At 31.1% G+C, this 14,965-nt stretch overlaps 1 protein-coding gene across 1 annotated transcript in view; it reads right to left on the bottom strand.

Annotated features, from left to right (window-relative positions):
- Positions 1 to 3,116: 3,116 nt before the first annotated feature.
- The window catches only part of LOC106718792 (angiotensin-converting enzyme), a 34,671-nt gene continuing 22,822 nt past the window's right edge, over positions 3,117 to 14,965 (bottom strand). Inside the window, exons 2-12 of the mRNA XM_014512980.2 lie at positions 7,639 to 7,842; positions 6,936 to 7,100; positions 6,333 to 6,420; positions 5,925 to 6,065; positions 5,627 to 5,803; positions 5,441 to 5,538; positions 5,070 to 5,358; positions 4,840 to 4,996; positions 4,583 to 4,759; positions 4,306 to 4,419; positions 3,117 to 4,228 (exon numbers count right to left, since the gene is read on the bottom strand). Coding sequence (XP_014368466.2) covers positions 3,664 to 4,228; positions 4,306 to 4,419; positions 4,583 to 4,759; positions 4,840 to 4,996; positions 5,070 to 5,358; positions 5,441 to 5,538; positions 5,627 to 5,803; positions 5,925 to 6,065; positions 6,333 to 6,420; positions 6,936 to 7,100; positions 7,639 to 7,833 — 2,166 coding nt within the window. The 5' untranslated portion in view covers positions 7,834 to 7,842 and the 3' untranslated portion in view covers positions 3,117 to 3,663. The remainder of the gene's footprint in view (positions 4,229 to 4,305; positions 4,420 to 4,582; positions 4,760 to 4,839; positions 4,997 to 5,069; positions 5,359 to 5,440; positions 5,539 to 5,626; positions 5,804 to 5,924; positions 6,066 to 6,332; positions 6,421 to 6,935; positions 7,101 to 7,638; positions 7,843 to 14,965) is intronic.

Raw genomic sequence — 14,965 nt, 5'->3', positions numbered from 1 at the left:
CATTAATTAAAGTAACCGTACTGAAACCATGCAGTCAGAACATTCTGCTCAGTTTCAAAACCACAAATTAGATTGTAGACGGATTGAAATGTTTATTTGGCATAGCTGTGTTAAATTATTATAGTAACATTACTTTGACGTTTCATAAGTTTCTCACAATTAGATATTATCATTAAAATTAAGTATTCAAAGTCAAAAGTAATTGTGTTAATTTAAAACTCATTTTGTGTCAAAGTGAAGATAATGATTGTTTTTGTTGTGAGACTATGTGTGATTGAGTGAATAAATTTTGAAACATCCTCTATTTAAAACCAAAATAAATACATGGTATAGCTGAATTCAATATAAAGTATGTTAAATTAAAAAAATAAAATATACAATAAATAAAATAAATTGAGCAAAATGAAGCGTGAGTTATTCGATTGTTGGGATCCAAAGCTATAGTATTTGGACAATAGACATTCTTGTAAGTCTCATACTGAACACAGAGAAGTTACAGAATGTAGCACTAGGTCAGAACTTTAACGAAACGGCGAAGTATACGACATAGGAAATAACTGAAGTAGTTAGAAATCTATCATCTTAATTTAAACAACAGGATGGCGAAAATAATGACTGTTTTGAGAACGAATATTCATCCTTCATCCATCGTTATCCTAATTTTTTACTTACTGTTGTCATAATCTATCTATTCGAATGAAAGTTGTTTTTACTAAGCGTTCTAAAGTTAAATATAATACCAGCCTCTGTGTCTAAATCTAATCTCCTTATAAGAAAGGACTAGATAAATAGACTAGACTCAATAGACTCAACTAAGATGTCTTAGTAAAATTTTCAAAACTTATTCGAATTAATGCAACAAACAATAACATTACTTCCTTTGTAGTTAACGATACTAAAAACTAAAGACTTCCAAAAAAAAACGTTTAGAATGCGCCGTTGTTTAGGTAATTTGATTGGTCATTTAAACTGAATTAAGATTTGTTAACTTAACTTTGTCTATGTTGACCATATTTATAAGTTTTATTAATGACAAACAATATGTTACCTTTATATTTTTAAATATTTTTTTTACAATTTCATTTTAAATATCTTTAAAGTATGAAATCGGATTTGAGAATAAAATATAAGAAGTTAAATAGATTTTTCGTTAAGCTCCCTTTGTTTTATAGTATTAGTGAGATTGAGTTATTATTTAATCAAGAAATCCAGGGATCTAGATACTCTTTAATCTAAAATTCACAAGCTTTAAGAACTCGTTGACCCGAAGAATAAATTACCGTTCCCAACTCATCAATGTAACTCTATGTGTATGTTAGGTATCATGTTTTGAAAAGGAACATAGTATTTATCAAGTATCTTAAATATAATATAAAAGCTAAAATATATCATTAAAAGCCCTTTAGGCAAGGTTCCGAAGATACTGGCAGTGTTCCCCCTTTGAATAGGTAAACTAATTCTTTGTCCGAGGTAGCTGCCAGCTCTTCGGTCTCCTGTGAAGTACATAGTATTATAATGTGCGAGGACATTCGGTTGACTGTCATTATTTAATTAGATGTTCTTAGGTGCGCACAATATGTTATTATTTACCCTAACTAAAACTTAAGAAAACGATGCTTTTTCAAGTTAAAATACTAATAAAAAATATATACAAATATTTATTTTTATTGGTATAAATATCTTGAAATTCCAAATACTATGTAAGATTGATTATTTGCCGATATTTTCTCGGAACTAATCTTACTTATATTATAGATGCTATTAATTAAACATTAATAAGAAATATAACGCTATTTAAATAACTCAATCGAAACAAAAAATTACCCTCTTACCTGAGACAAAATAAATGATAACGTCTCATGAGCAAGTTCACTCACGTTCGCTTCCCTTTAATTGAAATTATTCTCGGAATTCTAATGTCTTGTTATTTGGAAAATAAAGGTAATGGCAAGCTCTTGAGTGGTATCATTGATTTCTTTTTGAACGATTGTTTTAAGAAAGAGTATAAATGTATAATGGAGTATATTAATACCCTAGTGGTAGATGGATCAGCGGCTTAGAGGTGATATTTTATTTATTGTTCGGGATATTGTTGTTTGACTTAATTTCCTTTAGCTATTATCTTTGAAGATGCGATTAAGTCAAGCAATCGTTACAAAATAGGTATAATTGAGTAAGACAGGTGCTGGTGTGGTAATAAATACTTAACCAAATAATGTGTTTATATTTGCCTTGTCTAAATATTCACTGGTACTTAAATTTCATTTAACTGCGCCCGCTTTTGAACAATTTGACCCGGAGGTCACCCACGCAATGTTAGCAATGAATGTATAATTTAGTGAACGATTCCACTCCCTGTTTTGTTTATTTTGTTCGACTGATCATCGACAATTGTGACTTATTTGAGTACCTTGTTCTTTGAACTTTTGTGGTACTTAATTCTTGGATCTTTAAAATGAGCATTTGCCCCTTCTATGTATCGTCAGATATTTACAAAGCCAACGCAAGAGAAAATGATCTGTGAATTCGCCGACTCAACTAGATCAGTAATTTCACTTTTACCAAAACGACTTATTCCTATGTGGAGGTGTAATATTTTACTTTTAGGTTTCTTCTCGTGTAGGATGTCAAGGTTTATAACATACCATACCAACTTAGTGTGAACGAGAGATATTGTACTTCTACGGTATGACTCATTAGTAAGATCTGTCCCTTCTTTTTTATTCTTTTATAGCAAGCAATATCTTCGTGCCAAAAAAACTAATATCAGTTAATCTGATTTTCGTTTATATTGTAAGTAGATAGGAGGAGGGTTTAGTCACTTGAATCAAATGAACCGCTACTGTTCTAGATTCGTTAGATCAGAATAAAAACCAAAGTTTGCATTTCCATATATCAAACATTTATTTATTTAGAACTTGACATTTTAACCAAGTACACCGGGCATAAGATTTTTTTTTGGAAATGTAACACAATCTCTTTGAATTAATAGACATTTATAAGAGGAAATTACAAGACATGCTTATAATATACACTTTCATAAAGAAGGTTATTTATTACAACATTCATTGAAATACTTATTTCTTAAACAAATCCTTAAAATCGATTTAGTTTTGGTCTGGAATTTATTATAGCGAAAAAAATAGAAATTTTTATAAAATTACGCTATGATTTTTTACAAATTTGTTCTCGTATATTATTTTATAATGTAACTTATATGAAATTGAAACGCTTAAGGCACAGCGAAATTACATCTAACTAGAATTTACAACTATAGACATACGTCTTTAAAAGTTGCAGGTAACATCGATTTTACTGTCACGAGTTGTGATATGTACAAAAATATTTCATAAATTTTATTATCTATATTACAAATTCCACTTATTATTTAACCATAGACACAGATTAAACTCAATTCAATAGTAAAATGATTCGATAGAATATAATGTTAGAGCACCACAGATATAAATAATAATTTATTCACATTCATACGAACAATAACACAAATTAATCTAAGATATCCATAATAAAGAGAAAAAAACATTAAAACCAGGTTCACCCCACTATTTTATAATATACACTCACACTTTAATCCATTGGCACTATTTAGCTATTGTAGTCTCTTTTATATCGGTCCCAAATCTAGAACCGATATTCCTCAAATCAGGCAACCGTATTTTCCCGTCTTTGTCTTTCTAGTTGTTTTCTATGACTATGACGTTTTCGTGCTATAATTGCCACAAGCGCTATTATAACTACTAACGCAACACCTATTCCTATCCACCAATATGTATTGTAGGATGCTTCTTTAGGTCTTGTTTCTTCATTTTGTTCCCCAGTCGCTACTGGATTTTTAATTTCGAGTACACCGACTGTAGATGTTTCAAAGCTAAATTTATTGTGAGTATCCCCACCAGTATCAATCACATTATCCATTATATTACCGTTTGTATCTACTGGTATTTGTTTAAGGTCTATATTATTCTGATTTATTGGTATGTCATTTTCATCAGGGACCCGTTCTTGGCTAACATCTGTTTCAGGTGGATCTACGTACTCGGCTATATCATTACTGTCAGTTGATGGATCTAATTGATTGTCTAAATATTCATCCAATAATCTGAAGTAATCAGTGAGCCCAGTATATTCTAAGCTGTTTTCCCTTTTTGCTAATAAATCGCTCACCATTTCTGGCCATTTGGCACTGAATCCTCTAATCATTGGTTCACTGAAAGTAAATTAATATTGTTGTAATTAAATTTAAATAGGATTTAAGTAAATATCAAAAAAGGTGACATGACTTACATCAGCCGTTCGTTCTTTTCCATCACGTGTTTGACTAAATCGTAATCATCCGATATAAGTTCTTCGGCGAATGATTGATAAATTTGATATTTTAATATGATTCCCATAAATTTTCTGAAAATAAAGTTTAAATATTTAAATAAAGTATATACAAACAAGACCGACGACATAGTTCGCACGGCGGAAGGTCTTGGATGCGGAAGGCGGAGGACCGCGTACTGTAGAACGCATTGGGAAAGGCCTATGCCCAGCAGCAAATAAAGGCTGTTATACTAACCCAACAAATGGTTTGTTAAATAAAACATAAGAATCTCCCAAAATGTCTTTGTTAGATGTTTCTAGCATTGAAAAGTTTGCCCGAAATTCTTTCCAACTCGCTGCAACTTTCGAAGATGGAATAGTACCCGTTAAAACTTTCAGTCGCCACTCGTCGGCAGCAATGTAATAATTTAACCTGAAAATCAGAACTATTTAGAAACAATCTATGCTGTAGGTACATATAATGTTCATTTCATTTAGTTTCTTCATACTTACTTTGGTAAATCTCTAAGTGCAATTATTAGCTGCAACACCAATCGATGATAATTTGGATTATAATTAAATCTCTCTAACGGATATAACTTGGCTCTGTCTAGAGTGTGAGGGTTTAAAGATAGCAGCGATATAAATCCTGGAATCGCTTCATAAATTGCTGCAAGTAACAAATAAAAGTGTTAAAACTAAACTCGTAAAAACAATCCAAAATTAGTAAAAATTTCTAGTACCTGAATATCGTGTAGCTTCTCTCAATACATACGTATTGTTACTATGTAAAGCCGATGTAATTTTATATTTCAGCTTAGTAACTGCTTCGTGAGCCTCAATATAGTTCACTAGACTAACATCTCCGCAAGTCACGAATCTCAATTTGTTGGGCTTACACGAATCTACAATACTGGTCGGACATGAACCATTGAAGTACGATTCCGCAAAAATTTCCGGTTCAATCTCACCGATTTCTAAGAATTTTAACAAATTCTCTGCTTGTTTAAACGCTTTTAATCCTCCGAATTCCTGGAATTTATAGAAAAATATCGCTAATAATTAAAGATTATAATTTAAGTATGAACATGAAATTTATCAATGATTCACGCACCTGAAGTCGTAAATGTACATGAAGTTTCTGATAAATATCAGCACGTTCAGGCAATAAATTCTCGATAATATTAGACCAGTCATCTCCATTCAATGATTCTGTATTAATTGATATAAATTTAATTATTATGAAGACAAATTTTCTAAATCAACAAACGTTTCCATTCTAATTGTTGAAATAACTTACTCAATAAGTGAACAGGCAAAGGTTTTCCAACAGCGTCTGCTCCTTTTAGTTTTAGAGCTATATATTTATGTAGCTTTACATACAAAGGATTTATATAATCCCAGATTTCTCTAACTTTTAATAGAGCACCTTCGTATTCAGCTAAAGAATCCCAATATTCTTCAACTGTTTTATAACCTATAAAATAAAAAACAATATTAAGAAACTTATTGAACGTAAACTGCTTTTGATGTAAAACCTTACTTAATCATATGTCACCTTGTAAAAGAAAAACATTTGTAAACACTTTTAAACTCACCATTTTCTTTTGAAGCATTTCTTAGCAACGGTAGAATATGTTCCAAATATTCCTTTTGGTTTGGAAGTTTTTGTTCCCATGAATTTTTCATACGAAGTAAAACGTCTTCATCATGCTGCTTTGCCATGTTTCTATTTAATTCTTTAAAATTATATAGAGTTAATATCTCACAAATAAGATATTGCCTATTTACACATTAATATAAATATATGTGAATATACAAGAAAACTAGAGTTTTACTTTTCAAAGTACAACACTTTTAATTAATCGAAACGTAAATAAAATTTAATTGACAATTTACAAATCAAAAATGTTGATACATTTTCAATCGACATATAAACAGAAATAGCATTGTTGCAAACTAAAAAGAAAAAGTTTTTATTTGTTTAAATGAAATTGATTATTTACCTCTTAAAGTGCAATTTGTTTGAGTTCCGCAATAGTAATCCGTTGCAAATCGCAGCTTATGTAACGCCGTATTACCGAAGGTTACAAGCTGAAACAATTCAATTAATTGTAAATATAATTGAAACTAAACAATTTATTATACAGTGTTGTACAGTAAAACATTATGTTTGTAGTTGTTCAGTTATGCTGTTAGCATTTAAAAGGAAATTTTAATTTCCAGCTGTAATTAATTATTAATCTAACCCAAAAATATCGCAAAGATGTATGCATATTCAAAACCCTGAATGATTTAACATCCAAATAAAAAAATGAAGCACGTTACCTTTTTTTTTAAATTTCATTCTTTCAAATAGTTACGTAAAATGCTGAAGTCAAAATTGTAACCCATGATGACTATAAATGTATTGGTTTTTTGCAGCGTAAAAGCACCATTTTTAGAGATAAAAAGCTCGCTTGACACGAATCAATTGTATTTTGTTTCTTTATTATAATCTAAATTTGTTACATTTAGAATACAAGTTAAATTAGAAACAAAGATGATTTCTTTCAATTGTTGCAAAAACTTTCTACTTCAATTGTTTTAACATACATTGCCCAACTTACCCTTATCCATTGTTCCGGCTCCAGTAAAGTGTCGCCCGGTTGTAGAAGAAGTTTAACTCTCCTCTTTAGTAAGTCGTCAGACGCCAGCGCTTTAGGACTTACTGCGCTCTTCACTTCGGCAGTTTGCTGCCGCGAAAGTATTCCGAATGCTTTGTCACGCTCCAACTGCGAACCCATTATACTGTGTTAAATTACATCTTCATGAGTTGTTTTAGACAACAATTTTCACTGTTTTAAATGAACTTCGGCAAATGTATGATACCATTTTATTGACAGAGTTAAACAAAATGAGCATGTAAAAGCAAAATAAAAAAAGTACCGATGATATTGATGTTTAATCTGTTAGCGTAATATTGTATAAATAATTATTTCCTGCCTCAAAATGCATCGAGCTCTCTATTGTTTGGTGTTTTCAAATATTATAGTTATTAAATAAGCTGAGTGTAACATTAAATTAGATGTAATTCAATCAACGTATACTTTAAAACATTTCATGTTTACAAAGCCAAAATACAAAATCAAATACTCATTTAAAAGTAACATAAATACGGTATAATTGGGTACTATAGTTATTTTACAATTCGACAAATAAGAGGGTACGATTATTGTCTGTTTATGGTTAAAAATCAAGATTTAAGAAAGGGCATAAAACATTAGTTACAAACTCCTTTATCAATTTTCAAAAAAAAAAAAAATTAAAAACCTTTTTAGCAAGTCCTTTCGGAGCACCTATCAGTTCATTCCAGCTTGCAGTAGCTCTCTGTTCGCAGTTATCTTCATAGTCCAACTCGACAAGGTCAACTAGAGACATCAGCCATCTCCTGTCATCGCCACTCGACGTTCCACTGGACAACAACGCGTACAAACACACACTAAATAGTGTGAACGATGCACGCATTGTTTGAGTCTGTAACAAATGATCAATATGTAATTTATCAACTCTTTTTCCTTACACCTCCACAGTATAAGATTTTATACTTCCAAATCGATATTCGTAACTTTAATGACTTCCTTCTTAATCATATAGCCTTTTAACCAATACATCTATCTCTTCTTTAGGACTCTCTGAATGCTCTTTAATTTCGGCTACATCTTTATATTTAAGTTATTAATTTCATAAGTATAATTCGAAACTAATTAAGTTATCAAAGAGTTTATTCTTGTATCACGTTTAATTCTCATGTTAGTTGTTTATAATTAAATTGAGATGATTAATTCTTGTCTGTTAATCATATTGTGTACAGAATATGAATAAATAGGACTCGAAACCTGTTTTGTAAGTTAGTTGGCTTCATCAAACACGCACTTTTATATCTGTTAAGATTCTAGGTAAATGTAAGTTACGAAAAAAATTTAAATTACTTAGAATAATTTAATTAATTATCTACTTTATTCGTCGAAAGTGAAGCTACCGTTCCCTTAGACGTCCCAATTACAGTTGCGTTACCTACTTTTAAGCGACGGAAGAGGGGACGCATGGAAAGAGAATACATATTTCCCCTTCATATGCATCCCCTCCTTCGTCACTTCCTTATAAGAAAATTGTTAAAAAGGCAAGGGGACTTGTGGTCGCCCATTGTTAAAAAAATCGAACACAATTCATAATTAAAGTTATTTTTTCTCTAAAATAAGCTTGCACTTCTCATTTACTTTCCGTTTGCACGAATTCTAGCGCGAAAAATAGGTACAATGTTTTCGCTTCACCTATTAATATAATGAAAAGAAAAACACTTAAGATGATCATTAATTGACAAGACTAGAAAAATATTGACTTCTATTACACATTACTCGGTACAGAACAAATACGTTAAGAGCGCGGAAACATCAATTAAACTTGTTTGCTATCATACACGCTGGATTGATATGACCTCTCTATTCCTTAATTTCTAACGAGCGGCAAAATTGACATCGAATGACAGACGTCTCTGGAACAGTTTTAATTACTGAAAATTAGTATTTTGTCAACGAAGGCAAAGGATTAACGAATTTGTATGGATTAAATAATATAACGTAACGTAAATAACTGTAAAATTAATAATATTAAAAACAAAGACATAATCTTTCATATTTAGAATATCCTCGAAAACCTCGGAAAGTTGATTTAGCAATGTTAAAAAGGTTATGGCATGTGACATTCGAACTCTTTTTTCACTAATTTACAATTTTAATTCGGGTATAAATAAACAAGTAAATTACTTTTATTAAATTCTATTGCTGTATTTTTTTTTCGAGTAGGAAATCTTCAAAAGACACCCTGCCTTCTGGGGAAAAGGCAGGGTTATGTGAGATTTGACTTATTAAAACCCCCTCGGTGGCCATCCTCAAGTGCAACTGGTAAGAGCCCCGGGATCTCCAATGTTCTCCAAAATTCTATTGCTGTATAAGATATTTGAACATTGTCTTTTATTTATCGGAAATAAAACAGGAGAACGGTATGAGACTGTTTGTAAAAAAATTTTAGTTTAATATTTTTTTACCGGAATTTTCTTGTAAATCTCACAAAAATGTACAATGTATTTGACAATTTAAAAAAATGTATAGTGCAAATTTGTTTAATAAATTTGCACTCATATTTATGATTATTTCCAAAAGCTTGGCAAAGTATCAGCAGTTTGAAGTTGTTCTCAAGTTTGTTCAACCGTAACAGAAATGTGCAATGCGCAATAATATTTCAGTTTAAGACATTAGCAGAACTTTCTTAGGAAAAAAGTGTTTGTTTATTTCAGGGATTCCCAAAGGGGTCGATATCGAACTTAAAGATTTCTGAACTAAACTAATTCTTCACTAATTCTTACTCTGTCTTCTTCTATTTATCTAAGTCAGAATGAAAAATAATAATATTAATAACAATGATTGATCTTAAAAGTAGATAATTTGGCCATGGGGGGTCTGTGGTAACGGTTCATTTTGGAAAAGGGGGTCACTTATCCAAAAATAGTTTGGGGATACCTGGTTCATTTTAACACATTAATGATCTTTATTACCAGTACAAAAATTGTTCCATTCGGGAATATAAAACCCAAATGTCATTTCTATTTCATCTCAATAATTCCAATTAAATACATTTTTTTTTTCTTTTTTTTAATTTCTACGTTTTTTACAACAATTTGGGTAGCAACATCCAAACATTGACAGGCATATACTTAGTAAAGAAAAAAGATAAAATTTCAAATGTTGAATGACATCATGTTCGATGCATTGAGTCGAGACTGCTTACGTCGCTGACAATAAATGTGGGTAGTTCGTCGTCTTTATGGTGTCAATAATGCGCTTTATATTGGTGATCAATAACTTTAACTGCTATATTTTTTTTGCCGTTTAAACGAAAAGGTTACCTTGTATTATTATTGATTCTGGCACACCGACCAATTTTCCTACATCTAGTCATATGTCGTCTATTAGTCTGTGGTGAATATATTCGTAATGATCCCTTTCTTAATATATATTAAATCAAAAATCAATAAAACGACAAAGAAAACATGTACAAAATTCGATTACGTAGTCACGTAGATTTTAAAATGTGAAACAACCAACCCTGTGTATCCAACCCTGAATCAAATCTTATCTGCATTATTTTTGAAGAACTTTGGACCTTATAGTGGGTTGAGTTCAAAATCCTCGTTTAAAATATATATCTCTGTTTTTTTTCAAGATAATGACAAGCATAACGATATGTTTTATACAGAGAATTCGGTCTCAGAAACCAACTGTAGGCACGGTATATCACTACGTGCGTTGTTATGAATACGAAGTTCATACAAGGCTAAGCTATAACACACGAATAATTATCATAACTGGTTTTCAAGTTTACCTCAAATGAAGTATACAAACCAATATCACTGATTACCTCACCATAGTTAATGTTGCTAATTAACATGCCCTCAGAAATGAAACATTACCAGGTATTTATAACTTTTAAAATGAACAAAATGGTTTTAAAATGTACACTTACCGTTGATTTCTGGTACCAAAAACTCTATATAAAACATATCAACGAATACATCCCTGCCATTATCTTTGACAAAACAGTGATATTTTTAACGGAGATTTTGGTGTCGGAAACCCACGATGTTGTCGCCACTGACTACTTTACAGTCCATAGACTTTCAAATGTTTTATTTGGTTTAAATTCCATACCTTGGTCATTCCTGTTTTAATGACAATGTAGATTCGTGGACAATATGCTAACGAACATTTCTTTCTAAGCTAGTTCTACCAAGATTTCACAATAATAATTTAAATCATTATAGTTTTCAATGTTTCTAAATATTTCGAGCACGCATCGATCAAGAATGTTTATAATTTACTTCTTTTATTTAATCAAGTTAATATTTAAGAAATAGAGATGTTCATCAATTTGCATAAACATTTTGGACCATAAAGTTTTTACATACCAAAGGCCAAAGTAACAAATTGATGATTTTAACTTTTTTTGTATTAAAAACTACCTCTTAGTTAAGTTAACAACATGCATTAAACAAAATACACATTTACAAATGTTATTTTTGCTGAAATAAATTATGCGGCCTATTTTTCTATATAATTGAAACTCCCAAATCTCTGCAGAAACGTTGTCAATTTGCACATTGGCCCTTATTCGTAGGAGTCATCGATATATAGGACAAAGAGTGTTGTAAGAAGTCATAATACATATAATATAGGTTAATGTTCTACATCTGGTTGTCTGTAACATCGTTATAGAATTAGATTGTAAGTGAACCAAATTGATATCTTCCATCCACTTACACTTAAAATTATTTATCGATCTTTATATCGTTTATTGCTTAGGCCTTATTAATAAAAAAAAAGAAAAAATCCAGTAAAATAATTTAATAATAATATTTTATACTTTAGCATATTCGGACGTATAATTTTAAAATTCAATGCACCACATTAAGCTACGTCTAAATTCGAAATTATTAATAATAGATAGATCTAAATAAATATCTAAACTGCTATTTTTAATTACTTGAAACATTATACTTATGGCAGTAACAACGTAACAATGGTATAATGCTAAGAGTGACGAAATGATAGTACTGTGACCTTTAACTAACAGATCAAATTCCATTCTACAGAATCAAATACAATGTACTCTGTGTTTGTGTGTTTAAAGACATTGATAACGAAATTATTTTACGCGCATGTGTTACGCATTGTTGTTTAAATATTGTGTTTATTGGAATAACAATAGATAACTAAATTAATCATAATTAAAAAAAAAGTTATTCTTAAACTACTCCAATAAACTTAATAATGACAAAATTGATTATATATTAGGGTGGCCCAAAAAAATAAAATTTTTGTTTTTTTCGATTCTCGTGTGAAAATATGTGAGTTTACTATGTTTTAAGAACGTCCACCAAAGGACAGGTTAAAAAAAATTCTTAAAAGGTCGCTCAGAATTTTTGAAAAATTCCAAAATTGCCGAAAATCAGATTTTTTTTTGTTTTAATTTTTTTTCTCGTCATGTCATCTTTTTCAGTGTAAAATAATATAAAGATTCTGAAAATTTGACGTCAAAATTTTATTTTCTAAAGGTCGCTCCGAATTTTTATAAATTTCCAAGGTAAATACTTTATATCTTTTTAAAAGAGAAATTAGGGGTTAGATTTCGAGAAGTAGGGTTAGAGAAATTAGTAGGGACATAAACGTAAGTATGTCTAATACATCTCAAATATAAAATGTCACCTATTTACTTCGGCCGACACCGACTGCGAAATAACAATAATTATACAATATAGACATGTTACAAGAAAGAAGAGAACTTTCTTTAGAGTTTAGAGACACGCAAAATACGCGCTTGTCGTGGAGTTGCGGAAAACTGAGCCCCTACTACTAACTACTAGAGTTTAGAGAGTTTTCATGACATTATTTTGTTTCTTTTTAGTGCATTTTGTTTGAATTTTTTTTAATGTTACTTTTGAGTGCATTTTGTTTGAAATTGGTTTTTTTAGGTTACTTTTGAGTGCATTTTGTTTGAAATTGGTTTTTTTAGGTTACTTTTGAGTGCAATTTGTTTGAAATTGTTTTTTTATGTTGCTTTTGAGTGCATTTTAAGAAATGTGGTACTTAACGATCTTTTTAGCATCTTTTAAAACTAGTTGTAAGGTTTTCACTACGCTATTAAAATTATTAATCGAATTTAAACTAATATTAAATTGTCTTTAATGGCGTTGTTCCTACTTACGTATAACATAAACATGAATTGATTAAAAGCAGCGGGCAAAAGCTAGTACTCACATGATTACTCATTTATTTTACTATGCTTCATTTTATACTGAAAATCTCGATGAAATCACGGTATATGACATTTGTATACTGCTTCTGAATATGCCTGTCTCGGCTTCAAATTATATTTATACAAAGTTATCTTTACGCTATCACATGTAGAAGTAGGTACTTGTTCTTTGTAAGTGAAACAAATGTTGAGCGTGACGACTCTGTTATACCGTTACAGTTCAACCCATGCAATGTGTACTATCGTTTACTAGAAAATAAACCTTATGACGTATGTGTTAAGTTTAATTTCCTATATCAAACTATCTTTCAGTCTGTCACCCGGGCTGATTACAGACTTGACGGCAATTTGAGGGAATTTGTATTAATTAAAGTTCGTTTCACTATACGCGGACATTTGTATTTTAGTGAAATGCTTATTCATAACTTAATTGTCACGATTAATAGGGAATAGTAATTAATTACCCAAGATATTAAAAGTAAAGCTTTAAGAATATTTATTTCAAATTAAATTTTAATAAATAAACCTAAAAATGCGAACGTTTAGATGGATTGAAGATATCTCCAGAACAGCTCAACGGATCTCGATGAAATTCGGCATAGATGTAGAACATAGTCTGAAGGAACACAAAGGCTACTCAATTAAGTATTTTTAATCCGGCATAAACAGTGTCACAGGCGACAAGCTAGTAGTTAGATAAAACCCAATTACGTGTAATTTACATGCAGGTTTCAATACGCGAACACAAGTCACAACATATCGTGTAGATTAATTTCACACCTTCACATATCTTGTTGTCATGACGATCTCATATCAATGATATTAATTATAATAAATTGATAATATACAGCTAATCTGTTCCGAAACCAGATCTATTACATAAGTCATAAATAATAAATTGTATTGTTGCATCAACTTAATAATTATATAATTATAGATTTCATGCTATTGTAACTGATTTGATACTTGTATTTTTTTACAGTCATCATCATCAGCTCAATATACGTCCCCACCGAGGGGCTCGGAGCCTACCCTAAGTTAGGGGTGACTAGGCCATAGTGAACCATGCTAGCCCAGTGCGAGTTGGTTGACTTAACAATATCTTTGAATTTCTTATCAGATATGGAGTGGTTGCATCACGAACTTTTCCTTCATCTTAAGAACGTCGGATAAATATACGCATGTAAATCGAATGTCGGAAAACACATTGGTACATGGCGGAATTCTAACCCAGGATATGCAGATTGGAAGTCAAGTACTCAACCCCTGAGCCACCGACGTTATTTTTTACAGTACAAACGAGCAAGTGCCTAACGGATTTCCCCCAAAATAGTGAAGTAACCGCTGCCCATATCTGCATTTGCTGACCAGTTGTCTACCTTTAATCAATAGAGATAGGGACGCTTAAAAAGAGACTATGTCTCTTACCAATGCGCCTCCTTCCCCGCGAAATCCACTCCCTCTTCCCATTCTTACCTAGTACGATAAGAGTAGGAAGGGCAAGAGGAATAAAATTGGTGCCGGAGGGGCACGCACACTTATCTGATGACGGTATTACTTCCACTTCACACTTATCTTCTGTGTGGTCATGGTATTACACCGGCTCATTCGTGCAATAGATATTATTGCGTGCTCTACCACTATTAAATCATTGATACATATTGACGTTGAGGTAACTTTCACACTCTCAGTCTCCTTGAAAAAACCAGAAAGACCAATATGTGTCAATACGAGGAGTGAAATAAAAGGAAGATAACTTTATAAAAAAAAAACATTGCATGATTCACAA

This window comes from Papilio machaon, chromosome 9, assembly GCF_912999745.1.
Source record: "Papilio machaon chromosome 9, ilPapMach1.1, whole genome shotgun sequence".
Taxonomy (NCBI): Eukaryota; Metazoa; Arthropoda; class Insecta; order Lepidoptera; family Papilionidae; genus Papilio; species Papilio machaon.
The sequence above is the reverse complement of the archived record's forward strand: the minus strand, read 5'-3'. Positions and strand labels throughout refer to the sequence as shown.